A 26,064-nucleotide genomic window follows, 5' to 3' on the forward strand; every position below is an offset into this window, starting at 1 on the left:
ATGGAACAAGCACTTATTTACACAGGAACCTCTGGAGCTCAGCAGCTTCTACCCTTTACTCAAAGCAGTGTTCAGAGCTTCAAAGGCTGCTCAACACTGTTCTCAATTAAGTTCAGAGTATCTCCAGGTATGGAGATACCGCAGCCTCTTCAGACTACTTATCCCAACATCTGATCCCCCCAATAATGCAAATCTTTCCTAATGTCTAGCTGAAACATCCCTTGCTGGAACTTTCTGTTGTCTCTAGTCCTGTCACCCAGCTCCTCCAACAAGAATCTGGTTCTGTCTTTTCTGTACCCTCCCCTTAACCGGAAACAAGATCCACCGCCCTAGTCTTCTTTGAACACTGAGGACACCCAGCTCCTCCAGCTTCTCTTTTTACATTATGTGCTTCTGTACCGTAATTATCCTGGCAGTCTTCCTCTAGGCCTGCTTCAGAAAGTCAGCATCTCTCCTACACCAAGGAACACAAAACTAGACATTGTTTTTGATGCCATCACACAAATGTCAAGCTGACAGAAATACTCACTTCTCTCAGCTACTGGCTTCATTCTTGCTCAAAGGTACCTTGCTGACTCACATTCCACTTGGTGTCCACCAGCAAAGCGATGTCATTTGCTGCAATGTTGCTCTCTAGCCGTTGGTTCCCAGCCTGTACTACTGTGCAGAGTTATTCTGTTTCTATGTTCAGATTCTGCTGAACACCATGAGGTTCGTGTTAGCCCATTTCTCCAGCCTGCCAAGGTCTCTCAGAGGAGCAGCCCTGCCCTCCAGCCCACACAAGCTGGTGTCATCAACAAGCTTGCTGACGATGCATTCCATCACCTCATCCAGGTAGTTAATTAAGATTATAAATGCAAAGCTGCACTATTTAATTTTACTGAATACTAATTATCACGTCCTGAAAAAAGGACTTCCATGCAGTTTAATTTTAACGAATTAACAGGGTGCTAAATGGGATGTTACAAAGAACTTGTACTTCAACACACAAGTAAGTCACCAAATAAAGCCTCTTCAGTATTTTTTTTTTAATGGGCAGTTTGCACTTGGTGACTCACTGAAATAGATCAAATGAAAGATTTGTCTCCAACACATCCTTCTAAATATGGAGAATATACAAAGTATCTGTGTTAGTGACTCTCAAGATGTCTGGGAAAAGGGCCTAAATTAAGAGCCATTGTATATTTATACTGCAATAAGCTACAGAGCCATTAGTAATGTCTCAGTACTGCAGGCTGCATACTTCCATATACAAACTTGCAGAGAACGCAAGTAACAGGAATTCTTTCACAAAGAACAAATACTTTTTCTTAGGATATTTAACTCACAATGCTTCATAGACTTAGATTATTTGCTAATACAATTTTGCAGTAGACCTGTTTCTGCAGAATAAGTGTGCCAGATCATTGCTGAAGAATTGTGTTTTGCTATCATGAAGTCTGCTATACAGCTGGGTCTCAAGATTTGAGCTTTAAAATATCAAAATCCTCAACTTATGGATATATAGATAATTTCAACTATTTAGCAAACATGAATTAACCCGCATCAGTCAAGGAAGTTCTTAAAATGTTAAAAACATTATTAATACAGCTGGAACTTTGGTCTTCATAGCTTAGTAGGTACACATTCCTGCAGTTTCTTCACGACCTGGATTAAATTCACAATTTTTCATTCAGTGATTAAGAAGAAATTTTCTGGGCTCTACTCTGCCAGAACATTTCTACATGTCCGTCTGTAGTCTTTCAACATAGTAGAGACAACCAGAGATGAATATATTCACTTGTTCCTCAGCTTCTTAGAGATCTAAAACACAACAGAGCCACCTGGGTTAAAAAATAAAAAATGCTAAAAAAATGACAATTCTGCAAGTAATTTACACAGGCAAGAAATAAGAAATAATTTTTTTCTTAATAAGAGGAAGAATACTTCAGGGGAAAATTCTATTGCAACAGCATTTACAGGTTGCTACTGTCCAAAATTAGTCCTGATGTGTGCATCCAGCCTTGCAGATATCTTACACACATAGTACCTAATAGTAATACAAAGGAAAACACACAACTGCTTATCACAGCAGTACAGTAACAATCAAACCCTTAGTACAGAGAAGAGTTCATTAATAAACTACAACTGTCCTGAAATTCCTATTCTTAAGTCCACAATAAATTTTAATAGAACCAGTATTTGATGTATTTTATTTGCAAAAACATTGACAAGTATGTATCATGACCTTTTCTCACCATTTTTCAGCTATTTCTCCAAAGGCTGGTTCATAACAGGAAATATTTCAATTATCATCATCAGTACTTCATCTGAGCATCCGAAAAACACATACTATTGTTTTTTTAATACAGTCAGTTTTGAGTTTCTACACAACTGTTTTGATAGAAATAAACCATTTGTAACTTTGCCTTCAAAATTCCTATTAGAAATCAATTTGAAATAATAGGGCAGGGGGGCATTACTTACCCCAACTAACATCTATGGAACTTCCCTGAAGCAAAAAACTTAAGTAAACTCAAACTAATAAATATATCAAATACAATTTTCTCCTCAACTTATTTCATTTGTAGCAATTTACAACGAGGGCCAAAACCAGTTGCACACAATGTTCCTGCCATCTCTTAAAGGACCACCTCTTGTGGTAAGAGCAAGCAGGGATTGTTTAAAAAGCAGAATTACACTTATAAACTAGAAAAATCTAATTATTTTGTATGATAAATTCCAAGAAAAAAGTGATCATCAAGTGAAGTACTCAGGGCAGAGAATCAGTTTCTAACTTCTGTACATTTTATCACAATTGATCAGAGATTATATAAACCAGCCAAGAAATACGCCATTAGTGCATATATAATTAGCATTATACATACTAACTTTAAGTGTATTTTCTCCAAAAAAGCTTTGAAACCTCCAGAACTGTATCTTTCCTCAAAGAAGGTAGGGATGGGAGGGGGGGGAAGTGAGCGATTACTAACACCCCTGTAAGACATTTTACAGAAGTTAGTACTTTAATTAAGACAATTACCACAGAATTAAACTGTGTAAGAATTTGCACAATTAGCCACAATCATTTTTACCACTTTTCCACTAAGTTATATCACAGACTACCCCTAGTTGACATCATGTCAACCAAAACCCCCAGGTTCTTTTCTGGCAGGCAGCTTTCCAGCCACTCATCCCAAGCCTGTAGTGCTCCATAGGGTTGTTGTGACCCAATGGCAGGATCCAGCACTCGGCCTTGTTGAATCTCATACCATTGGCCTCAGCCCATCAATCCAGCCTGTCCAGATCCCGCTGCAGAGCCTTGCTACCCTCCAGCAGACCAATACTTCTGCCCAACTTGGCATGCCTGTAAGCTAAGGGTGCACTGGATCCCCTCTTCCAGATCATCAACAAAGATATTCAATAGGACTGGCCCCAATACTGAGCCTTGGGGAACATAACTAGTGACCAGCCATCAGCCGGATGTAACTCTATTCACCATCACTCTCTGAGCCCGGACATCCAGATGGTTGTTTTTTGCTCAGAGAAGAGTATACCAACACAAACAGTTTCTCCAGGAGAATGCTGTGGGAAATGGTGTCAAAGGCTTTACTGACGTCTAGGTCAACAACTTCTGCAGCCTTTTGCTCATCCACTAGGCAGGTCACTCTGTCATAGAAGATCAGCTTGATCAAGCAGGACCTGGTTTTCACAAACCCATGCTGGCTGGGCCTGATCCCCTGGCTGCCCTTTATGAGCCATGTGATGGCTCTTAAGACGACCTGCTCCATGACATTCCCTGGCCCTGAGGTCAGACTGACAGGCCTGCAGTTCCCCAGATCCTCCTTCCAACCCTTCTTCTAGAAGAGTGCCACATTTGCTAACCTCTAGTCACCTGGGACCTCCACCATTAACCAGGATTGCTGGTAAATGATGGAAAGTGGCTCAGTGAGCACTTCTGCCAGCGCCATCAGTACCCTTGGGTGGATGCCACCCAGCCTCATACACTTGTGAGTGTGTCAGTGGTCAGAAGGTCTCTGACCCTTTCCCTTTGGATTACAGGGCCTTCATTCTGCTCCTCATCTCTTTATTTCAGCTCAGGGGGCTCAGTACCCAGAGAACAGTTGGTCATGCTATTAAAAACTTAGGAAAACAAGGCATTAAGTACCTCAGCTTCTTTCCTCATCTTTCGTCGCCTTGTTTGCCCTCTCATCCAATAAAGGATGGGGATTCTCCTAGGCCTTCCTTTTGTTACTGGTGTATTAACAGAAACACTTTTTATCAACTTTTACAGCAGTAGCCAGATTAAATTCTAACTGGCCCTTCTAATTTTCTCCCTGCATAACCTCACAATATCCTTGTAGTCCTCCTGAGTTGCTGGCCCCTTCTTCGAGGGGCCACAGGCTCTCCTATTTTTCCTGATTTCAAACCAGAACACTGTTCAGTCAGGCTGGTCTTCTTTCCTGACAGCTCTTTTTTAGGCACATGGGGACAGCCCACTTCTGCACTTCTAGGATTTCCTTCTTCAAAAATGTCTATCCTTCCTGGACTTCTCTCCCTTTCACGAATGCCTCCTAAAAGTTTGTCAACCAGTCTCCTCAATATGCCGGTCTGCTCTCCAGAAGCCCAAGGTAACAACTCTGCTGTCCCTCCTTACTTGTGCAAGAATTGAAAACTCTTATTTCACAGTCACTGTGCCCAAGACAGCCCCCAATCATCGCAACACCCACAAGTGCTTCTCTGTTTGTGAACAGTAAGTCCAGCAGGGCACCTTCCCTAGCTGGCTTACTAGCCAATGGTGTCAGGAAGTTCTCTTCCAGACACTCCGGGAACTGTTTCCTCTAGACTGTTTCCTCTCCACTGCATTGTATTTCCAGCAGACATCTGGTGAGTTGAAGTTCTCCAGGAGAACAAGAGCTAATGATGGTAAAACTTCTCACAGCTGCTCAGAGAATATTTTGTCTGCTTCTGCAACCTGGCTAGATGTAAGAGTGTGTATCCAACCAGGATATCTGCACTGTTGGTCCTACCCCTGATTCTTATTCATGAACAACCCTACTGGCACCATAATTAAGCTCTAGACAATCCAAACGCTCCCTTAAACACAGGGCTATTCCACCACCTCTCCTTCCTTGCCTATCCCTGCTGAAGAGTTTACAGTCATCCACTGCAGCCCTCCAGTTGTGAGTCATCACACAATGACCACGTTTCCGTAATGACAATTATATCATAGTTTTCCTGCTGCACAATGGCTTCCAGCTCCTCCTGTTTCTTGCCTGTCCTGCGTGTACCGGAGCAGAAGCACTTCAGTCAGGCTACTTATACCCCCACCTTTTTTGGGGAAGAAGTCCTAATTCCTGTATGACCAACCTCAGATGCTTCTGTGGTTTCTAACACATGGATAACCACTGGTCTTTGCTGCCACATGGATCTCCATCTTCTGTCTTCACTGAAATGGAAGATCAAAGAACATCACTAGCACACTGTCCCTCAAACATGGGTGTGCTTCTCCCAGGCTTATCTCTAGTGAGCCTGGTTTTATCAGGTTCCCCCTTCAAATCTAGTTTAAAGCTTTTCTAATGAGCCGTTCTAACCCCTGTGCAAAGATTCTTTTCTCCCTTTGATAGGTGTACACTGTCTTGTTGCCAGCAGGCCTGGTGTAAACCAACCCATGATTAAACCCCCCAAAATTCTGCCAGTGACACTAGGCTTGGAGCCAGGAATTCATCAGCTGGCTCTTCCTGTTCTTTTCCTCATCATTCCCTGCAACTGGAAGGATAGAGAAGCACACTACTTGTGCTCCTGATTCCTTAACAAAGGCTTTGAAGTTTCTCTTCCTTCCCCTCATACTTGTTACAACTTCATTGCTGCCTACTTGGGAAAAAAAAAAAAAAAATCAATAATGGATATTAATCTGAGGGCCATACTAGGATACTAGGCTAGGAAACTTTCTCTCCACATCTTTAAGCCAGGCCTCAAGGAAGCAGGAGACTTCCCCAGGAAGTGGGTCCTTCTCTTTGAGCCTTCTGTTCCCTTCAGACGGGAATCTCCTACAACAAGGATCCATCTTTTTTGCTTTGTGGGAGCAGATTTGATGCAGGGTATAGGTAAACTTAGCACCAAGCTAGATGAACCATCATCCTTGCTACTTTTTGGTTTCACATGCAGTGGCTCCTAAGTATTATGTGAGGGCATTTGGGAAGGTAAGGCACTCACAGAGGAGACACACCTCTGCTGCACTGGGCAGGAACTTGTCACCATCGCTCCTTATCCCTTAAGTCACTGCACTCAGCAGGGCAGAGAGAGCATAAGGAATCTTCCATATCATGTGTACTGCATGTTCTTCAGATGTGTCAAAATGGTAATCACAAGCCACTGGGAAACTCCTTTAAATAGGGAAAATCCCCAAGAAATTTAATAAAATTTTCTCCAACATAGAAGCCTGCACATAAGACCTATTTTATACAGGGTTAATAATATAGTGCCTCAGTTGTCACGATGTAATATATAAACTACACTAAGTGATTGTCAAAGAATAATGTTACTATACTGAAGGTTGTGTGCAAACATTGATTTCTAGGTTTAAGTTTATGCACAAATACAAAACTTGCTTTTAGAGGATTCATTTTGTCCCCTTGTCAGTACACAATTGCAGAAGAAAAGTTACAAGAGTAACTTTTCTTTGCAACACTGTCACACAGCTGCTCCATAAAGCCACATGAGCTAGGAAGGATCCCAAGCACTCAGCCAAGAGACCCTCCTATTTCCCTCCAGTAATCCAGTTACAAACTTTTACAATATTTTTGCTGCAATTATCCTCCAACAAGCAGAGTTCAGAACTTACCTAGTTTAAAATACAAACCTAAGGAAAACCACCAAATGAAAATCTCTCTTGAGCAACTGCAACAGAACCCCTTAAAGAAAATTCGAGGATATTAGCAATACTACAAATAAGCTTTAGGTCAAAGTAAGTGCTTGCCTTATCTAAAATAGTTAAAAACTCTTGTTTCTTATCCTGTCAAAACAGACCCCAGTAAAAAGTCTTTCTTGTGGGCTCCCTTTATATACTGAAAGGTTGCAACAGCATCTCCTTGGAACCTTCTTCTCCAGGGTGAACAACCCCAACTCTCTTGACCTTTCTTCACAGGAGAGCTGTGCTGTGTTTGTGTCCCTCCTCCAGACCCGCTCCAACAGGTTCATGTCTGTGTTGTACTGAGGGGCCCCAGAGCTGGATGCAGCATTCCAGGTGGGGTCTCTCTCACCAGAGCAGAGTGGAGGGACAGAATCCCCTCCCTCACCCTGCTGGCCATGCTGCTTTTGATGCAGCCCAGGATACAACTGACTTTCTGGGCTGCAAGTGCAGATTGCAAGCTTATGTCCAGTTTTCCATCCACAAGTACCCTCAAGCCCTTCTCGGCAGGGCTGCTCTTAATCCCTTCACCCCCAGCCCGTATCAATACCAGGAGCTACTCTGACCCAGGTGAGGACCTTGCACTTGGCCTTCCACTGTCACAAGCAAAGACTAATTTGTCTGGTTCCAATAACTCTGGAAGACACTTAGCAGTTATGAAGAAAAACAGTAGTTGTTAAACATTAAGTAGACTTCTCTGGCTTGAACTTTCAATGTAAAATGTAATATAATCTTGAATGAAATAACCTTTCCCCCTAAAATTTACACATAAGTGTGATTTCTATAATGCTTCATGGAAAAGTATGTGGTATGTATTTTGGAAGGAGGAAGCGAAAGAAGTAAAAGCCTTGCCTGATGATAATGATGTCGAAAACAGAATTTCCCATGTCATTTTGAACATTTCAGAATTTCCACAGGGCTGCTCTTTAAGCAAAACAGATCTCTCTTTGCTACGTATCATTACCAATTATGCAAACACAGTAATGTGATTAGAAACGTAACTGCTTCAGCACACATATTGGTTAACTCCAGCTTCACAATTTTCTTTTTTACTGGCATGAGTCACCTTAGCAAAGCTGACAAAACTTCAACAGTGACAACTGCAGACAGCAATGTCTAGTTATCAGATTCCAAGGTGAAGTTAATGAACTACTCAGGTAACGGTAACTACATGATATCTGAACAGAAAAAATAAATCAAAAAACCAAAAACTCTCAAAAACAAACAAAAACCCCAAACAAACAAAAACAAAAAAATCCCTCCAACACACACACAAAAAAACCCCAAAAAACAAACAAACAATTTAAAAAAAAAAATCAAACAAAAAATCCAAAACATCACAAAACCTGCTAGCCAAACTAGTTAATGATTAATAAACAAAGCTCTACTACTGGAACAAAAAGAAACATAGTGATAAGCAATCACAGCAGAGATGTCACAGACCAGGAGTGATAAACTGCTCAGGACAGAATAAATCAACTATAGCGTTAACAAGGTTTTATACAGTGAACAAAGACATAACGACATTTTCTAAAACCATATTTGTAGTTGTTCCATTGAATAAAAGCTGACAGCTTTAGAAGGCATTCCTTTTCATATTTACATGCCTAGTTTTCTTTAATTTTCTGAAGTGTGTAGGCCAGATAGGAACATATAACAAACACATGTAAACTCACATGCAATATGTAACTATGTCCAGGAAATTCCATGTTTTGTCCAATAAGCCTCATCATGTACTTACATACGTACATACCTAGTCCTATCTAGATGTGTATGGCACAAGTGAAAATTAAAGAGACTGCACAAAACTTACTTGCCTAACTTTTGGGTGTTGACTATTGATATTATTATAGTGCCACTGTCATAATATTTTTCTTTCTTTTTAAATTGATTTTAATTCATAATACTCTGCTGATGCATATACATATATATGACTATAGAGCACCACCAACATTGTTTAGCCTTTTGGTAGATTTATAGTAATATTGTAATTCAGGAATAATAGACGGCATTATTAAAATATTTTATTCTTTTGAATAAGGACTGAAGTAAAATTCGTTGAAGAAGGAATTGACTGAGTATTGGGCCACAGAAAGACTTGGAATTAAAGTTTGCAGAAGCCTCTTCTGTGACTTGTAAAGACAACCACCTACTCTTTCCATGTCCACAAAAAAGAAAGATAAGAAAAAAGTTGCTATAAATTCTATCAATTCACTTCTATGTAGACATCTTAATGAAAGAAGTCACGTGTTCTAAATAGTTGAAAAACGCTGTTGATTTCCTTATGACTAAAGCCTTTTTCCCCCCAAGGAAGAAGAGTAATTTTCCTCTGTACGCAAGAGAGATTAAAGAGAAATTAATCCACCACACTTCATACTGATGAAAGTAAGGATAAAACAGCCATATGAGTAAAAAAGACACAGTCTCTTCTCATTGGTAACCTCTACAGCCAAAATCCTCTCAAAAACCGTCTCTCGCTTTACTGAATGTACTTAAATTACAGCACATTATTGATGTTATGTCTTCAACTAAAATTCCATTTCTGGAACTGGTAAGCACAGAAACGCACTCAAAGAAGGTGCAATCAAGGACGGTTAGTCATAATGGAGGGATCCATGCAAACAATTTAAGCTGCAGTATTAGTGCTTTACTCTGCCGAGCAGGTTTTCGTGACTCTGTATATCCTCTACATACTATTTGAACTGTAAATAAGAGGTAGACTAACTAGTCATGAATTATTAAGATTAATTTTTAAAAGTTGCCCAATTTCCAGTATGTGCTTAGACGTGTCTGGGAGAGGAATACTACTACTTACATAAAACTGCTACGGTATCAAGACTAAATTTTTTCCACTGAGGGGGAAAAAAAAAACCAAAACCCACACCCCCGAGATCGCGAGCATTTAATTTCATTCAAGGGCTGTTCTGACGGCGTTACCGAGCCACCAAGCCAGGTCACTCTGTCACAGCTCGCCCCGCAGCACACACTCCCACTCCGGCCACTCACACTTTTCCCGTTCTGCCTTCCAGGCAGCATTTCCCGACTACGAACAAGGCGGGCATGAGCCCAGCGGCGGGACCTGGCTGAAGCCAGGCCATCGGGCAGCTCCAAACTTTGCGACGGTCCCGGCCGCCCCAGGCAGCTACCACCGATCGCCCCCCCACGGCCAGTTCCCGGCCGAGCCCCCCCGCCCTCCGCCGGCCAGAAGCGGCCTCTCTCCCCCCTTATTCCCCGGCCCGGCGGCCCGCGGCTCCCGGCATCCCCTTTCCCCGCAGCCCCCTGCCGTACTAACCTCAGCAACCTGCCGCTTGCTCACCTCCGCACTCCGGCTGCTCCCACCTCCCCCTCTCCGCTCCCCTCGCCTGCCGACGGCACCGAGGCGCCCTCGGAGCCGCCTCCCGGCCCGGCCCCCCCGCGTTGCGCGGCGCTGCCGACGCCCCGATGTGCGGAGCCTCCAGGCTTCGCCCGCGGCCGGGTTCCCCTCGTCGTGCCCTCCCGCAGCCCCCGCCCGAACCTCGCCCAGCGCCGCGGGCACTCACCGGCTCCTCACAGGGGCTCTCCCCGGCCCTCCCCGGCGCCTCCGCGCCCGCCACTCAGATCTTCCATGTGCCCAGCGGCCGCTCCTCTCTCCCGCTCCACTCCGGGTACGGCGCCCTCTGGAGTGCCCGCTCCAGTGGGAGCCCCGCGGGCAGCCGGGGCTGTCACTCAGCCCGCCGGGGCCGCCGGCGTGGGCACGGCGCTGCGGCTGCTGCCGGCTCGCTACCCCTTTGTTCGCCGGCGGCGGCAGCGCTGACAGCTGCTGCCGGCAGCGCTCCGCGGGCCCGGACGGCCGCTCCGCCTCCTCCCCACCCGCCAGCCGCGCCTCCTGCTCCCGGCCCGGCCCGCAGCCCCGGCTCGCTCCTTCTTTCTCCGACTGCGGTCAACAACCGGCGGCGGCAGCAGCACAAGTTCAGGCCGCCGACCCGGAAACTCATCGGCGGCCAAGGCCCGCGGGGCTCCGACGGGAAGCGGATCCACCGCGCCGGGGGAGGGAGCGGGGCGGGGACGGGGCGGAGCGGGCCGGGACGCGGGGCCTGGGCGGCGGGCGCGGCGGGAGGATGCGGCGGGCAGGCGGCGGCAGGCGCCACCGAGGAAGGCAAGGCAGGCAGGGAGCGAGTGGGGACGGAGCGCTCTCCCTCACCCCGGCCCTGGGGTGGTCCTCAGAGCGGGGGAGCCGTTCCCGCCCCGCGGGGATTTAGCGGGAGCGCCCCTTCGGGGGCCGGTGCCCGCCGGCTCCTGGGTGCGGCTGGGGAAGTTCGGGGGCGTTTCCCGGCTGGGCGGTGCGGGGTGGGAGATGCTGGGGCGCGGGGCCGCCTCCTGCCCGTTGTCCTCCGGCCACGCCGAGGCGAGGCAGCGCTGCGGGGGCTTCCGAGGCCCCTGGCCTCCCTTCCTCCCTGGCGGGGGTGGCGCGGCTGGGAGTCCCGGCGGGAGCCGCTCTCTGCCTCGTTCCGGCGAGTCCTGCGGGAGGCGGGAAGGGTCGGCGGCGTTGGGAGAAGCCTGGGTGAGGCGTGTGCCTTAGACTGGCAGCCTTTGGAATGGGGCCGCGGTGTTAGCACCTGGGTTTGGTCAGAATCAGTTCGTGGTGGTGTCTTCTGAAGCTGATGGTGTTTATTGTCACGTCCTTACAGCCCCACCCTTCTTCGCCCTCAGTTTTTGTTTTCTGGAGTCACATTGCAAGTCTCAGCGCTGTCGGTTTCACAGACATGGTCATTCTGCACTGGATTTAGTGCAGAGCAGTGGCAGAGGGAGTTGACCCACTGCTTATTCACCTGTCCCGCCAACTGTCATCCAGGTGACCCGGCCTTACCAGTGCAGATTCCCTCCACACAAGGCTCTGATCCTGTGTATCCAAACACGTGTAGGGAAACGCAGGGAGCAGGCCTTTCCCAGCTGTGCATAAGGGATGGTTGTTCCTTTTTCCTCTTAAAATTCTTAATGTCCTAAAGTATGAGTTCTCCTAAGTCAGCATATTGCCTATTTAATGTTTCTAGATGCTACCGTAATGTAAATCATTAGCTGTTTCTCTTCAGATATTTTGCTGTTCACATACCATCATTAAATCCTCTAACTGTATTTATCTTAACTGATGGTGAAAATGTCCATGCTGTTATTTATGTTGAGGTTTTTTTCAATATCTTTTCAGGTAGTCTTGATCCCAGGAAAAATACTGGACTAAGGGCATAGGAATCTGAAGACCTCTGTTTCTTCTAGAAGAGGTGGAGAAGCTAGAAACACTAACATTTAAAATCTGTGGAGGAATTAATCTGCAAAAATCATGTGCTTACTGATGCTATGGAATGAAAGAGTGTTCATTTGCAGATGAAGAAAATGATCAGCTGGAAGGTGGAAATGGTCAGACATAACCTTCTTTCTGGAAGCTGATATATGAAGTAATTTAGCTTTAGGAAGTTTTCCATATAATTTCCATACAATTTTGTGATTACAGGAATTGTCACCTTGGTTTAAACAGAAGGGCAAGCAAAGCTTTTTCTTAAATCTAAAAGCCTCTATCCACTTTTTTCAGAAACTAAAGATATATTCCTTTCAGAAGCTCTGTTTGAATGAATTGTGCACCAGTTTGCAGCCCCACTGAAATAAAACTAAGCAAATTAATCCATATTATAGTTTATTTTTATCAGCTTTGTTACTTGGCTGTAGGCAAGACTGTGTTCTACTTTGCAGGGGGGAGATGAAAATCGGGTATTTTCTTGAAATCCATGTGGAATTCATAGAAGTGCAGTACCTGTTACAGCATGTTTTATAAATTACAGTGTTTGTCACTTTGAAATGGCTTTCTTTTTCAATTTCATATCTTTTCCAGAGTTTTAAATTTCTTTGGCCTTTTGTCTGGCTTGCAAAATGGGGAAGACAGTTACAAAGTGGAAAAAAAATACATTGCTTTTATTTTAAAGTTGGGTTAGAGAGCAAGCTTATTTGTATCAAATCTATATGATGTGCTATTTTCCCCTTTCATGAAAAGGAAGCAGAATTATATCAGCCATTGGCATTTCTCCAGCTAAAGAACAATAAATGAATAATGCAAAGCATCAGTGGATATGAGCACTGCATCCTGAAGTTTACTGTGCTGTTGGATGTTTTTTTCACCTGAACCTCTTCTTCCTGTTTATTCATTATTTCCAGTGATAAAGTAAGAAGGAGAGATGGGAAACCCGGAAAACATTGGAGATGCATATGTTGCTGTGATTCGTCCAAAAAATACTGCTAGCCTCAATTCTCGCGAATATCGAGCTAAATCCTATGAAGTAAAACTATTTCTTTTCTTTATGTCTTAGTTGTTTGGCTTTTTAAATAATATAGTAAATATGTAATAATATAACAGAAGAGAATGTAGCCTTGTTTTTTACTCTTTAACCTGCTACAGAGGTCATTCTGACTTCACCATCCTGCTCCTCAACATTTAGTACTTGAATTTTGTTACTACTTTTACAGTAGCATAATAAATAATAATAATAGTATTTTTTTAAAGTTCTGTGCTGTTTTCGGCTGTACTTAAACTCCTTTGGTCTCATTATTGTTTGAAAGATTTTGCTGCTTGAAGTTCCCATTGAAGGCCAAAAGAAAAAAAGAAAGAAAGTTTTGCTGGAAACTAAACTTCAAGGAGGCACTGAGATAACCCAGAGCATCCTGGATTATGTACTAGAAGCCACCAAACCAATTTCACCAGCCAATCAGGGTATTAAAGGTAAAAACATTTTAATCTAATATACTGTTGATAGCACCATAAAAATGGTTTTTTAATTGGCATGGCAAGGTTGTGCACAAGCATGAAATTAGTATTAAAAAAAAGGTATGTTTTGAGGTTCATCAAAAAAAACTGAGCCAACTGTGCAGCTAAAACCTTTAATTTACCTTTATTTCTCTTTACCATCCAATATAAAATGCTTACTAAAAGATTTTTAATAAATGAATCTTTGTGCTGCTTCTTCCCCTCAAGTTTAGATTTATACCTAAACTTCCAGTAAACCAGATCAAAGTGGCTTTTGTATCCATAACTTCAGCTAAAACTTGACTTGAGCTAGAGAACTGATAGATTCTAAAGTCAGTTGTTCAGAAGACAGTATCTGTATGAAAGTATTTCTGGCATAACTGTATCACTTAGAGATGGAATTTGATGAGTACCTTTTTTTTTGCCTTGTTACATAGCTGATCTAGCAAAGAACCTCACACTTGTGCTGACAAATTTGTTTTAGCCTCCCTATTACATTTCCAGATTGGTATAAAGTATAATGACTGAAGGACTTCTGGTCTTTGCTGTGTACTTCATCTCTGTTGTTTACAGGGTAAAATGTTGCAGGTGGCAATAACTGCAGCTGAGTGAACTTAACAAAGCTTGTTATGCAGAGAATAACAGAATTAATACACATGGAGGAATACCTTGTAAAAGCAAAAACTCTGTTCCTTACATAGTTTGGAGAGTTTTAATTTGACTCACTCAGATGGCCCAAGCATTAACATGCCCAGCTCAGTTTGTACACTGCTAAAACATGCAGCTGAGGTCACAAAAGTTAAAAAGGACTACAGTCATGTCATTTTTTCATGTTAATGGATATATATATATTTATGTTCTTTAGTTTTTCATATGTATTTATATTTTCTTCGCTTGTTTTAGATTATATTTTTTTCCTAGAAATTAGGAAGATTGAGTCTGGTAAGCTTTCACATGGCCAACTCTGGATTGTTTTCTTTGTTTCAATTACTAATTAATTGTTTTGTGGTTTGTTTTTTGTTTTTAAATACTGTGCTAGGAAAGCGTGTAGTGTTAATGAAGAAGTTTCCTCTAGATGGAGAGAAGGCAGGCCAAGAGGCATCTCTTTACATTGTTCCAACTGTTGTGAAAGGTAACATTGAGCATGATTTGCGAAAGCTGCACCCATTTTAACAGAGGTTCATTTGAGGGTTTATTTTTTTATATGATGTGTTTAAGTTGTATATAGCTGTCTCGTTGATATATGAATATATGTATAATTATATGTATATGATATATTTATACAATATATTTTAATATATATGGATTTTTCTGTATTTAAACATTAAAAGTTGCAGTCAGGTGCAAAACTCACTGAATATTTTAAACTTTGAAGAAGTTACTTAAAATCAAGGAAGAGACCTTTGGTTTAATGTATTGCCTTTGTTTTTGTAACAATAACACACTTCTGGTTTAAGCAGTATTTGTGCCCTTGGTTATATTTCAAAACACAGGCCTTAACTTGTGTAGAATTTGCTGAATGCAACTGTAAGACATGCTACTCAGGTTAATGTTCTCTACTCAGAATGCTTAGTAAGTCTCTAAACAGTAAATAAAGTCTTTAGAAAGCAAAGTAAATTACTTGTCAGGAAAGTATTTTTAAAAATATTGAAGTAAAGTGTCTGTGTGCTGTTGGGGAAACTTCTTCATTTTTGCCTTAGTTATAGGACTTGCTAAAAACTATCAAATAGATACCATTGTGGAGTTAACAGTAACAATACATACCCCTCCTAGTCCTGGGTCATCTTCCTTTTTTTCTGGTAACAGTATGCATTTAACATTTATTCCTCATTTCCTCATTTGAGGAATAGTGACAGAATACTTAGGGGTTTTAAGGCTAACCTGTTGGATTGTGAATTGCTATGTAAGGATTGTATGCAATGGCTATCAATTATTATTTGGAGAAAATTAAGTCACTCTAGTCTAAAGTTAGAGTATAGTCTTAATTAGGGATGCATAACTACAAAAGATGTAGAAGGGAAAGTAAGATTCTTCTCACTGATGTGTCTTCAGAGTATGTTTCCTTTTTAGATAATACAAAATATACATACAGTCCTGGATGCCCTGTGTTCTACTGTTTACAAGACATCATGAGAGTCTGCAGTGAATCCAGCACACATTTTGCTACGCTTACTGCAAAAATGTTAATTGCCTTGGATAAGTAAGAGACACCATCAGTAAAAATACATTAAAATGAAAAGTTTGATATTTTATATCAAAATATAAATGTATATAAAAAAGATAATTTGTCAATGTAGTGCATATTTTTATAGCATTCTTGTGGTTAAGAAGGAAATCGTCATGGTATTTTCTTCACGTTTATCAGAAATTGAAACCTTGACAACATATTTCTAAAAGTCTTTTTTGCAAACTCAAGAGTGGTGTGTTTATCTAAATCAAGTAGCATTTTGGAAGTTCATGCTCACAGTGAATGTTTTGTAAAATCATAATATTTAATCTTCTGTAAATGACATAATTGTCATCTGTAAGAGCATTTGCCAGAGTGTAGTAAAAATATCTTGTAATTGTATACCATTAAGATTTGCATTTAAATTAAATCTCCCTGTAGAAGGGGAGTGCATCTTACCCCGACACACAAATTTATTTGCAGTAGGGAGTTAACTTTCAGAAAGGTGATTAGTTGTTTTAGCCAGATTTATAGTATTTTGAAATTTGAGTACATGAACAGGGTTTTCAGGGTTTTTATTGTTTTGGTGGTTTTTTTCTTTTTTTTTTTTTTTTAAAGTACCCTTAACCTAGAAATACCAGACACACTTATGTATGAACTTACTTGCAGTAATAAAGTTAGGTGAAACTTCTGGCTAATGTAAAAAATCATGTTACAGGCTATTACCTAAAAGGTTCTGTGTGTAGAGTTTTTACAGTTTATTAACAGAGTTGTAGTATTTCCATATATACCATCATAGCAGTTACATTTATTTGCTGCTTACTGAATGCCTTCAGGCTCTAAGTTCTGCTTAGAAGTGTTTCAAGCCTCACAGGAAGCCTTGGAGGTATAATAGAAAATAGTTTATATTTTTTGTTCTCTATGTACATAATCTGAAACAATACTTCTCAAAGATTCAAACTGCCATAACTAATTTATCTACCAAATCTTTAGAGAAAATGCCTGAAAATACCTTAGAAGGTGTTTATAGCACAATGACTATGATTTTACTGTTCTTTCTGCCAGGACCATGAGTAAGTGAAGGGAATGCCGCTTTTGCAGGACATTACAGCTTGGACCTAGGACTTAAAAATAGGCCTAAGCATATGCACTGAACTGCAGGTTACCTTCTGCCATCCATACGTATGTTTCTGGGACAGACAAGATTCAAGTGGTCTGTCAGTGGATGTCCAAAGGATGTACTTCTCTTTCTTCTATATGTCCAGGCTCAATCACTAAACAGAATTTATTGTATTTCAGCAAAGCACATTTTTACCTCAAGGTTGTGAGAAAGCATGTGCAGAAACCTAAATACAATCCTGGCTTCAGAACTTTAATGCACCACTTAATTTAACACTTAAACAATTTAACAATTTGGTAAAAATGTATTTGTTCAAAACTTGAGATGAACAACTTGTCCTGAGGAAAAAATGCAGCAGGTGTACAGTACTGACTTCCCTCAGTAGCACAGAATAAGAGAGCTCTAAAGCTCTTCAATACTGTCAGTAGCAGTGCACTGAGAAGAGAATAAATGTCAGCACAGCTTTCTAAAAAGGCAGGTGGTAGCCTATGTGAAAGAGACTTAGCAGTTTGGAAACTGGACCTTCTGGTTTTTTGCCTTCTCCTGTCTTTCCCCAATGAAACATGTGAGTTGGAAGGCTTAAGTCAGTACAGATATTGAAACTCACCCTTAAAAAAACTGCTTTAAGTTCCAAAATTTGTTCAGAGTAGTAATATTAATAAAATACATGAAATGGTGACATGTTGGTGTGGTTTTTTGGTTATAACCAGTGTTACTCTTAGTGTATGATTTCCTTTTCTTTGAGAGTTTGAGACAGGAAATTGAGCAAATACGACTGTTTAACTGAGTGTGGTTAACAAATTTCACATTCAGGGAGGAATTTAGTCTTATAAAATTGGCTGTCCACCTTATAATTCTTTTTTTTATTTCAAATGTGGGATTATCATATATGCAATCCTTAATCAAAGAAAAAAATGGCATGACCAAAATAATCCTTTTCTACCTGAAAATTAGTTACTTGCCCATTCTCTCCTGCAGGTGGTTGGATGAACGGCACACCCAGTCTCACTCCATCCCAGCTTTATTCAGACCATCTCCTCTTGAGAGAATTAAAACAAATGTGATAAACCCTGCCTATGCTATAGAACCTGGTCAAACAGAGAGCTCGTTACACATGGGTTATACTGCCCTGGAAATAAAGAGTAAAATGCTGGCATTGGAGAAAGCAGATATGTGTATCTATAATCCTTTGTTTGGATCTGACCTTCAGTACACCAATAGGGTAAGAACTATATTTTCATTTTATATTTGTGAAACATGAATACATTTTCATTTTAAAGTTCACTCATTTATTTGATATGAGTGTGTGCTCACATCAGAGTTGTTTATTTAGCAGTAAGTGTGCACTAGTTTTTCAAATCCTCATATTTGATCATAACTCTCTTTCCTTATAAAATGTTACCAATCCTAACTTTGGTTTCAAGAGAATACCCAACCTGGATGGGGGATTGTGTAGCCAAATCTCAGTAAGATATTTTTTCAGTTGTGTTTAAATTATGTCTTCACAGGTTGACAAGGTGGTAATAAATCCATACTTTGGCCTTGGAGCCCCAGACTATTCAAAGATTCAGATTCCTAAAAGAGAAAAGTGGCAACGTAGCATGAGCAGTGTCACAGAGGACAAGTATTATGTTACATTCCTTTTTAATTATTGGATAATTTTGTTTTGTTTTATTACAGTAGTGCTTGGTAGACTTAGAATGAGATTCCTATTACTTTAGGCTTCTCTGTATAAATACATATTTTAAATGAAATTCTTTTTGAAGCCTCTTAAGTATTGAAACACAATAGTTAAAGGATGAATCAAGAAAGGTGTAAATTATAAAAATTAGAGAAGCATTTCTTATTGTAGTAAATACAGCTGTGGCTTGATTACTGCATGACAAAAAAACTATTTGTATGAGTACTGGCACATTTTAGCTGCATGAACTTCTCTTTTAGTCTTCATGTAGATCTGTGGTTAGTGCTATGTTAGTAATTTTTAAAAAGTTGATGTTCTCAACAATTGTAATATTTCTGAATGGTGTTTTTCCTGTTTCCCCTTTTAATTCATAGGGAGCACCAGTGGGTAGATGATTTCCCTCTTCACCGCAGTGCTTGTGAAGGTGACTCTGATTTACTAAGCCACCTTCTGGATAAAAAGTTTTCTGTTAATCAGTTGGATAGTGACCACTGGGCACCAATCCATTATGCATGCTGGTGAGTCAAGGATAGTTTTGCCAATCAAGTGCATTCTAGCTGTCATGATTCTTTACCACTGTCATTTATGTAATTTATCAGCCTCAAAAAGAAGAAATAAAAAAACCCCTCTAGATTTTTTATGCTTTGATTATAATATATGTTAGTGTTAATCTTCTGAAGGTTTTGAGATAATTTTAATTTGAATGGGGGAGACCAGTTGTGGAGATCATGTCATCACTTACCTATTGCCTCTTGTATCGCTCCTGATATTTATTCTAATTCCTATGGGAGGCACTGGGTCTACTTTAGCCTGGTAACTTTCAGAGTCTTCATTGGCTAAAGCCTGTGAGCAGTTTTACAGCACAGCAGTAGCTGAGCCGAGCATGTTTTGGTGCTGGTCAAGCTCTGAGTGGGAAGCTGGACTGGGTGATTTACAGAGGTCAGCGTGTCTGACTATAACTCTGACTTAATCTGTAACTGCTTGAAAGCTTTCCTCAGTCATAAAAATGCTTTTGTTTTATCTTTATGGAAGTTAGTTTTTTGTATATATAATGGTCAGTATGTCTGATGATATGAATAACATGGAAATCAAGCTAGGTTATAAAAAACCCACGATCTTACTTGCTTTTTAGTGTTTGTCAGAAAGTTTGTAAATACTTTATAACACAAGTATACACAAGAGTTACCAGTTATAAGCGTGGGCATTAAGAATCTCAGGATCCATCTGCATGACAATCAGAAGCTGAACTCTGATTCTCACACTGATTATTTTTTCCGGACAAAGCTGGATTCTGTTCTGCCATGACTGAATTGCTACAACTACCCAAACTTAGCTAGTTTAAAGCAAGGTTCACTTTGTCTATAAGGAATCCAATCAATGGTTACTAGACCAGTGATTACCAAAGAAGTGTAGAACTGATATTAATTTCTACAAGCTTAGTTATGTTCTATTGTATCTGGTGTAATGTGAAAGCTAAAAATTCTTTGGTGTGGAAAAAACCACTTTTTCATAATTAGAGCTAGCTGCAAAAAATTATTTTATATTTGCTGTGTCTGTTCTGACTTAAACACATCTGCAGGTATGGAAAAGTTGAAGCCACTCGAATGCTGTTGGAGAAAGGGAAATGCAATCCAAATCTTTTGAATGGTCAACTTAGCTCTCCTCTTCATTTTGCCGCTGGAGGTGGGCATGCTGAAATAGTACAAATTCTACTAAATCATCCTGAAATTGACAGAGTAAGTTCTGTTTGTATATAGAAATAGCAGTTCTAGCAACAGTTTCTAGCTTGTGCATGAGAAGTATTTTTGTGTCCGGATCACAATGTATAAACACAACTATCTTGTTAAGAGATTAATAAAAAATTGTTAAATATTTTTCCTTACCTCTACTTTTCCCATTATGTACCAATTAAATGTTTGAACTCTGGTACCAAGGAATTTAATTATCTCAAAAATGTGTTAAATGTTTACCTGTCTGCAGCAAAATCAATGTAGAATCAGTGTTTATCTTTGTTTGTAGCACATTACTGATCAACAAGGAAGATCTCCACTGAATGTCTGTGAAGAGAACAAACAAAATGAGTGGGAAGAAGCTGCAAAACTACTGAAGGAAGCCATAAATAAACCTGTATGAGTTTCTTTTCTAAATTGTGTAAAGTTTATATTTAATTTGCACTTAGTCTTGTAGAAGAGCTAGGGTCGCTTTTAGCTGTTACTGGAAATTGCAGTGAGAGGAATTGCATTTACACTAATTGAAATTAGTGTAAATATTGGCAAACTGACATTTTGTCTCTTTAAATGTTTTTGTTCTGTTTCATGGCTCAGAAGTACATGTAAGACATGTAAACATGATACTCCAATTTATTTGTAGGAGCATCACATCAGCTACTGATTTTATGTCCATTTTTTATCATGCGACCATCAGCTTTCTTTATGCATTGTCATCTTATATGTTGATAAACAGGAGCATTCAGCTGCTTAAATGTAGGCTTCTATGAAATAGGCTTTTCATCAGTTAGTCAGTGTATGCTTCCTTGGCAGCCAGAGGAGATTTAGCCAAGATAGGAAACAAAATTTACAATGCAATTCCTCTCATCCTGAAGTAGATTTAAAATTAGACAAATGATATAAACCCACTTGTTTTTTTTCTTTGACTTCAGATGCAACCTGTATTTCTGTAAGTAGGTGGTACTAAACCTGCCAGTTTTTCAAGATGTTTTAAATTTTCTTCATTTCAGTCTGCATGAATAATCTTCCAAAATAATTAAGAAAGGAACTGACCTTGATTTTAGGGATCCTATTATGCAGTAGATCACATGAAGGTGTGTGTGTCTAATGGCTCTAAAGACTAATGCACACGTTTTAAGTAGATTTCAGAGTGTAGTGCATGATACTGTGTTGTTATTTATTACTATTTAATCAATACAATAAATAAACTCCCCTTATAGATTACTACAGTAGGAATGATAGTAACTACTGCAACAAAAATAGACCACATTTTTAGTCAGTTGTCCAAGGCATCCATCTTTTTTTTCCAAAAGTTTTTAGGAACTTCATTCTTGATGACTTAGTAGATTTGAGGAAGGGAAATAACAAATTCCTGAAATGTTTTTATTCAAGCAGCTGAAACATCTAACCTGTTACAGAAATGAAAACAGAACATTTTATTGATTTATGACTTGTGTATATGTGCTCTAAGCACCTGATTTATGTTTATGTATTTCTTTCAGAAGGCATACTGTGGGCTCACATGCAATTCAGTGAAAGCTATGGGGGTTCTGAAGGGGGAAATGATTTATTATTTAATAGATTTATTTAGATTGTAGTACAGGAGCACTGTAAGATTCAGTGAGATTATATTCTTTTTGTAGTGGGTTCTGAGTAAAGAGTGGTGCTTCCCTCTAGAAACGAGTCTTTTTAGTACAGAGGGGAAAAATTCATAACCTGCCAGTAATAGCAAGGTGAACATTTTGGGATATGCTGAGCCCAGATCCCTTGGAGAGGTTTTAAATACCTACTTGCCTTTGAGTTCAACAGAAGTCCTCAAAATACCAGCAAGATCTTTCTTGGAGTTACTGTTGTAAACTGCACAGTATAAGAACTTGCACAGGACGCAAAACAAGCAGATTTGGTAAATAATAAAAATGCAGGAGTTGTGCAGTGTTCTTTTTCCCAACATTATAGATGTTGTTGAATTATGGTAAAACTGCTTTCCTCTCTAGAAGCACCAACAGAGAGGATTTTAACAAATTGTTTGTTTAATATGTTCCCATTTTTCTGTAGTATGAAAAGGCACGGATTTATCGTATGGATGGGTCGTATCGCTCTGTCGAACTGAAACATGGAAACAACACAACTGTCCAGCAAATAATGGAGGGCATGCGCTTGTCTCAAGAAACTCAGCAGTACTTCACTATCTGGATCTGTTCTGAGAACCTCAGTAAGTAAAAAGGACAATGGTTATAGCTGAGGGTTTATAATAGTTTATTTCTGCTTGCCTTTAGGAAAAAGTAATGCTGTCTTAGGAGAGTAGGAAACATGCTCTCTGACAGGCTTTACAGCCTGATGTCTCCAAACTGCTTTCAGAGCCGTGGAGAGCTTCTCTGTTTTAACTTTTACTTTGGATACCCTCAGTAGGTCTGACTGTATCACTCTGGTACCTATCATGTATTTCATCCAGGAAGATGAGGCTGTTCCAGGTTGCCTTTCTGTTACAGGGCACCTTGGCTATCATAGGCCTTACTAGTAGCTTATCCTGGTTTTATATGTATTTTTCTTCCCAGAGTATCTGAATTTGGATGCATGTAGTTGTTTTTACCATGTTTAGTCTTTTTAAAACTACTAATTAAAGTAAGATGATTAATGTTTTTTCATTAGGTCCTTTATTAATATGATTTTTCCTGTGTTTTACACCAAAATAATTTTTGATAAACAAGTTTTCAGATATATTTGATGGGAGAAAATTCTGATGTAAAATGTCATGTTTATATTTGTGGTATTTTTTTGTATTTCTGGTCTAAATAAAAAAGATATTATAATTTTTATTTGAGATATAGAGCAAAAGATAAATAGAAGCCGAAAAGAGTCAATGAGAGCAGTTGGGTTTTTTCAGATAATGTGGTCAGCAGTACTACTGCAAGATGATAGCTATGGGACACATTGTGGATTACAAAGCTCAATTGAGGTCTGGTAGGATACTGTGTTGACTGTGTCATTAACACAGAAGTCTTGCATTTAAAACTTTATTTACTGTTGCCAATGCTCCACTCCAGTGGCATTGTTACTTTTTTTTAAAAAAAATAGCTCTAAATGTTGCAGGAAATGTTTTGTTCATTCTTCTTTAATCTTTTTCTTCTGGACTCATGCCATTTGCCTTTTTACTTTGCTGTATGCCACATGACTGCTGTAACCCTCAACTAAACATAGATGTTAATGTGAAGAAAAGGAAGTGTTTGAGGGTTAAAGTCTTGCTGTGTTCGCCTTTTCTAAATACGTATGTGATGTTTTCATAGAATCATTGAGGTATTACCCTTGCATTTGAGGGGAAGAGCTCACTGATACATTGGTTGTGTAAAAGCGAGTAATTCTCTAGGTATTTAGCCTAGATTTGAAAATGAGATCCTGATTTATGGCTTCAAACAACTGGTGGACAAGTTTCATTATGAAGTATGTTGCAGTTTGTGTACAGCTGTAAGGACTGTGAGATTCCTGCTTGTAGGACACATGATGCTTTTCTGTGTTAGAATGTGAAATGGATAAGTTAAATGAACAGATTGTTCTCAGTGAACATATCTATTTAAGGTTTTCATGTAATGTGAAATGCCACAGTGTGAAAGCCAGAGCAGTGAGGATGAGGCAGATACAGCCTCCTAGAACCTCACTCCTAGAAAAAGCTAAGCAATTATCCAAGGACAGGTAGAGTGAGTGAGTGAGCCAAAGGTACAGACTCTAGTACGTAGTAGGACTGTAGTTGAAAGCTCTGTATTAATTTCTCAGCTCTCATATACACAAGAGAACATGAAACAATGATTGACTTTAGCCTGTTTAGAATCAAGACATTTACAGATTAAAAAGAAGAATGTTCTGAAAAGTTTATGGTTTTTATGTATGTACAAAAAACTGAAATACATTTATAAGATAAGTTGTATGTGTATTTTTGTGTCAGAAATAAGATCATTGGACTTTGTATTTCTGCTGTAATAATAGAGACAACAGTCTCTCATGCATTATTATTGTGTTTTTAAGGTCAGTCTTGGTACTCCAATAAATTTTTAAATACCGCTTCACTCCTGAGAAACTGAAAATAATGAAGTTTCAACACTATTACATTTAGTGAATTGATGCTAAGAGTTTTGTCAATAAATCCATATTTTCAAAACCTTTTCTATATAGCAGTTTAGAAAACATAGGGAAAATGTCTGGTAATGAGTCCTCAATTTCAGATACTCTAGGTTTGGTGCAGCATTTAATCATTTATGTGTATGTGTGTGTGTATATGGGGTTATTCCGTTTGTGTATTTAGAAACAAACCCTGTTATTTTTCAGGTCTCCAGCTGAAGCCATATCACAAGCCTTTGCAGCATATTCGAGACTGGCCTGAAATATTCACTGAATTGACAAACTTGGATCCTCAAAGGGAAACTTCACAGCTTTTCCTGAGAAGGGATGTGAGACTTCCACTGGAAATAGAAAAAAAGGTCAGCACTTGGAAGTGGATGAAATCATGGTCAGACTCAGAACACTTTGACGGTCAACGCTCAGTGTGTATAGTAACTGTAGTAATTTCCAAACTTATTTAAACCTGACATCTCCTTTTCTGTGCCTTCCTGCCATCTCTTTGTTCTCTCTCTCTTTCTCACCCTCTCAGTTGGGTTTATCCAATGTCTCTGTGTGTCAGTCTCTGTCTGTCATACAGCAAAAAACAACCTGCCTGATTTTCTTCCTTGTGCTGTTGTTTTTCAGTTATTCAATTGCTCGATTTCAATGGGATTATTCAAACATATTATTCAAAATGAATTCATGGGGGAAAAATCCACAGATATCAGTATTTCTGGGAACTTTTTGATTGGGCATGGTGTGCTAGTTGCCTTTCATTTGTGTATTAGATCAGTGAAGTGTTGAAGTAAGTGTTGTTAATGAAAATATGTCATTTTTTCTATTACAAAGTACCACTAAAATGTACAGTTCAGTCAGGATCAGACCTTTGTCTTCTGTCTCTGAATCAGTGAGAAATTGTATTTATAGTTTCTAAGCTCATTTTCCTTTTTACAAAGAAATAATATTATTTACATCTTGTTAACAGATTGAGGATCCGTTGGCTATTCTTATACTTTTTGATGAGGCCAGATATAATTTACTGAAAGGTTTTTATACATCACCTGATGCAAAGCTGATTACACTGGCAAGTCTGCTTCTGCAAATAGTCTATGGAAATTATGAGAGCAAGAAACATAAACAGGGCTTTCTAAAGTAAGTATTTGTGTTTAAAACTTAAAATTCTGGGTTAGATTAAGTATTTTTAGATAGCACTTACTATGGAACTCTCAGTCTTTAAGTATGATACATTTGTTGGTTTTCTCCATCACTGAGCTGTAGTTCAGAGTAATCATGTAACCCTTGCAGCATTAATAGAAGTCAGACATCGTGTGTGAAAATGTATTAATCTTAATTATTACAGTCTTAGAGGGATGGAGGTTCTGGAGTGTGTAAAATCTGACCTGAGATACAGTAATACCACAATGAACAACAGTATTCACTTGAAGGATTCTGACAGGGACTGAGGCTTTGAGCAATGCTGAAGAAACATCTTACTGTGGCGGTTAGACCAGTGTCTGGGATTGACTTTCCTTCTTTGGACAGACCATGTAGCAATATAGTTTCTGTCATTTGTAGGAGAACTGCTGTACTAAATTGGTCAAAAGCATAGCACTAGTAGGGCTCAG

The 26,064-nt window shown here is 39.8% G+C and overlaps 3 protein-coding genes across 9 annotated transcripts in view; 2 read left to right on the top strand and 1 right to left on the bottom strand.

Moving 5' to 3' along the window:
* LOC121673355 (ankyrin repeat and IBR domain-containing protein 1) overlaps positions 1–10,522 on the bottom strand; it is an 89,413-nt gene extending 78,891 nt beyond the window's left edge. For 3 of the 5 annotated variants that reach the window (XM_042046606.1, XM_042046607.1, XM_042046603.1), the window contains exon 1: positions 10,429–10,522. The gene's annotated coding sequence lies outside the window, so the exon portion shown is untranslated. Of the gene's footprint in view, positions 1–529; positions 648–10,181; positions 10,205–10,428 lie in introns of those variants that run through there. The other 2 variants (XM_042046605.1, XM_042046604.1) reach the window with 2 other exon arrangements.
* Positions 1–13,138, top strand: LOC121673354 (proline-rich protein 36-like). Its single transcript, XM_042046602.1, has 5 exons — positions 1–127; positions 692–834; positions 3,220–3,348; positions 9,919–11,024; positions 12,072–13,138. Exons 1-5 carry the CDS (start codon positions 1–3, stop codon positions 12,073–12,075), a joined length of 1,509 nt encoding a protein of 502 aa, XP_041902536.1. The 3' UTR covers positions 12,076–13,138.
* On the top strand, positions 12,063–25,625 carry LOC121673356 (krev interaction trapped protein 1). Of its 3 annotated transcripts, none has more exons than XM_042046611.1 (13): positions 12,063–12,144; positions 13,070–13,191; positions 13,472–13,631; positions 14,695–14,787; positions 15,726–15,855; positions 17,921–18,164; positions 18,451–18,566; positions 18,998–19,141; positions 20,203–20,359; positions 20,643–20,750; positions 22,406–22,562; positions 24,668–24,819; positions 25,425–25,625. In XM_042046611.1, the coding sequence occupies exons 2-13, from the start codon at positions 13,090–13,092 to the stop codon at positions 25,593–25,595; spliced, it is 1,734 nt and encodes a 577-aa protein (XP_041902545.1). In that variant the 5' UTR covers positions 12,063–12,144; positions 13,070–13,089; the 3' UTR covers positions 25,596–25,625. The 3 variants fall into 3 exon arrangements, with proteins under 3 accessions (XP_041902545.1, XP_041902543.1, XP_041902544.1); XM_042046609.1 differs by lacking the exon at positions 12,063–12,144 and adding an exon at positions 12,192–12,280; XM_042046610.1 differs by lacking the exon at positions 12,063–12,144 and adding an exon at positions 12,230–12,318.
* Positions 25,626–26,064: the final 439 nt, after the last annotated feature.

Source organism: Corvus kubaryi, unplaced genomic scaffold, assembly GCF_017639235.1.
Source record: "Corvus kubaryi isolate FWS band 111438036 unplaced genomic scaffold, C.kubaryi_AGA036_p1.0 65364, whole genome shotgun sequence".
Lineage (NCBI taxonomy): Eukaryota > Metazoa > Chordata > Aves > Passeriformes > Corvidae > Corvus > Corvus kubaryi.

What these genes read in the sequence shown, in the direction of transcription:
- LOC121673356 (XM_042046611.1), top strand. Translation starts at nt 13,090, where the DNA reads ATGGGAAACCCGGAAAACATTGGAGATGCATATGTTGCTGTGATTCGT. An exon ending in TGTTCCAACTGTTGTGAAAG is followed by an intron (nt 14,788 to 15,725) that starts GTAACATTGAGC and finishes TTTCCTTTTTAG; the next exon opens with ATAATACAAAATATACATAC. An exon ending in ATGTTAATTGCCTTGGATAA is followed by an intron (nt 15,856 to 17,920) that starts GTAAGAGACACC and finishes TCTCTCCTGCAG; the next exon opens with GTGGTTGGATGAACGGCACA.
- LOC121673354 (XM_042046602.1), top strand. Translation starts at nt 1, where the DNA reads ATGGAACAAGCACTTATTTACACAGGAACCTCTGGAGCTCAGCAGCTT. An exon ending in TAAGTTCAGAGTATCTCCAG is followed by an intron (nt 128 to 691) that starts GTATGGAGATAC and finishes TTCTATGTTCAG; the next exon opens with ATTCTGCTGAACACCATGAG. An exon ending in CTGCCCAACTTGGCATGCCT is followed by an intron (nt 3,349 to 9,918) that starts GTAAGCTAAGGG and finishes TCTGCCTTCCAG; the next exon opens with GCAGCATTTCCCGACTACGA.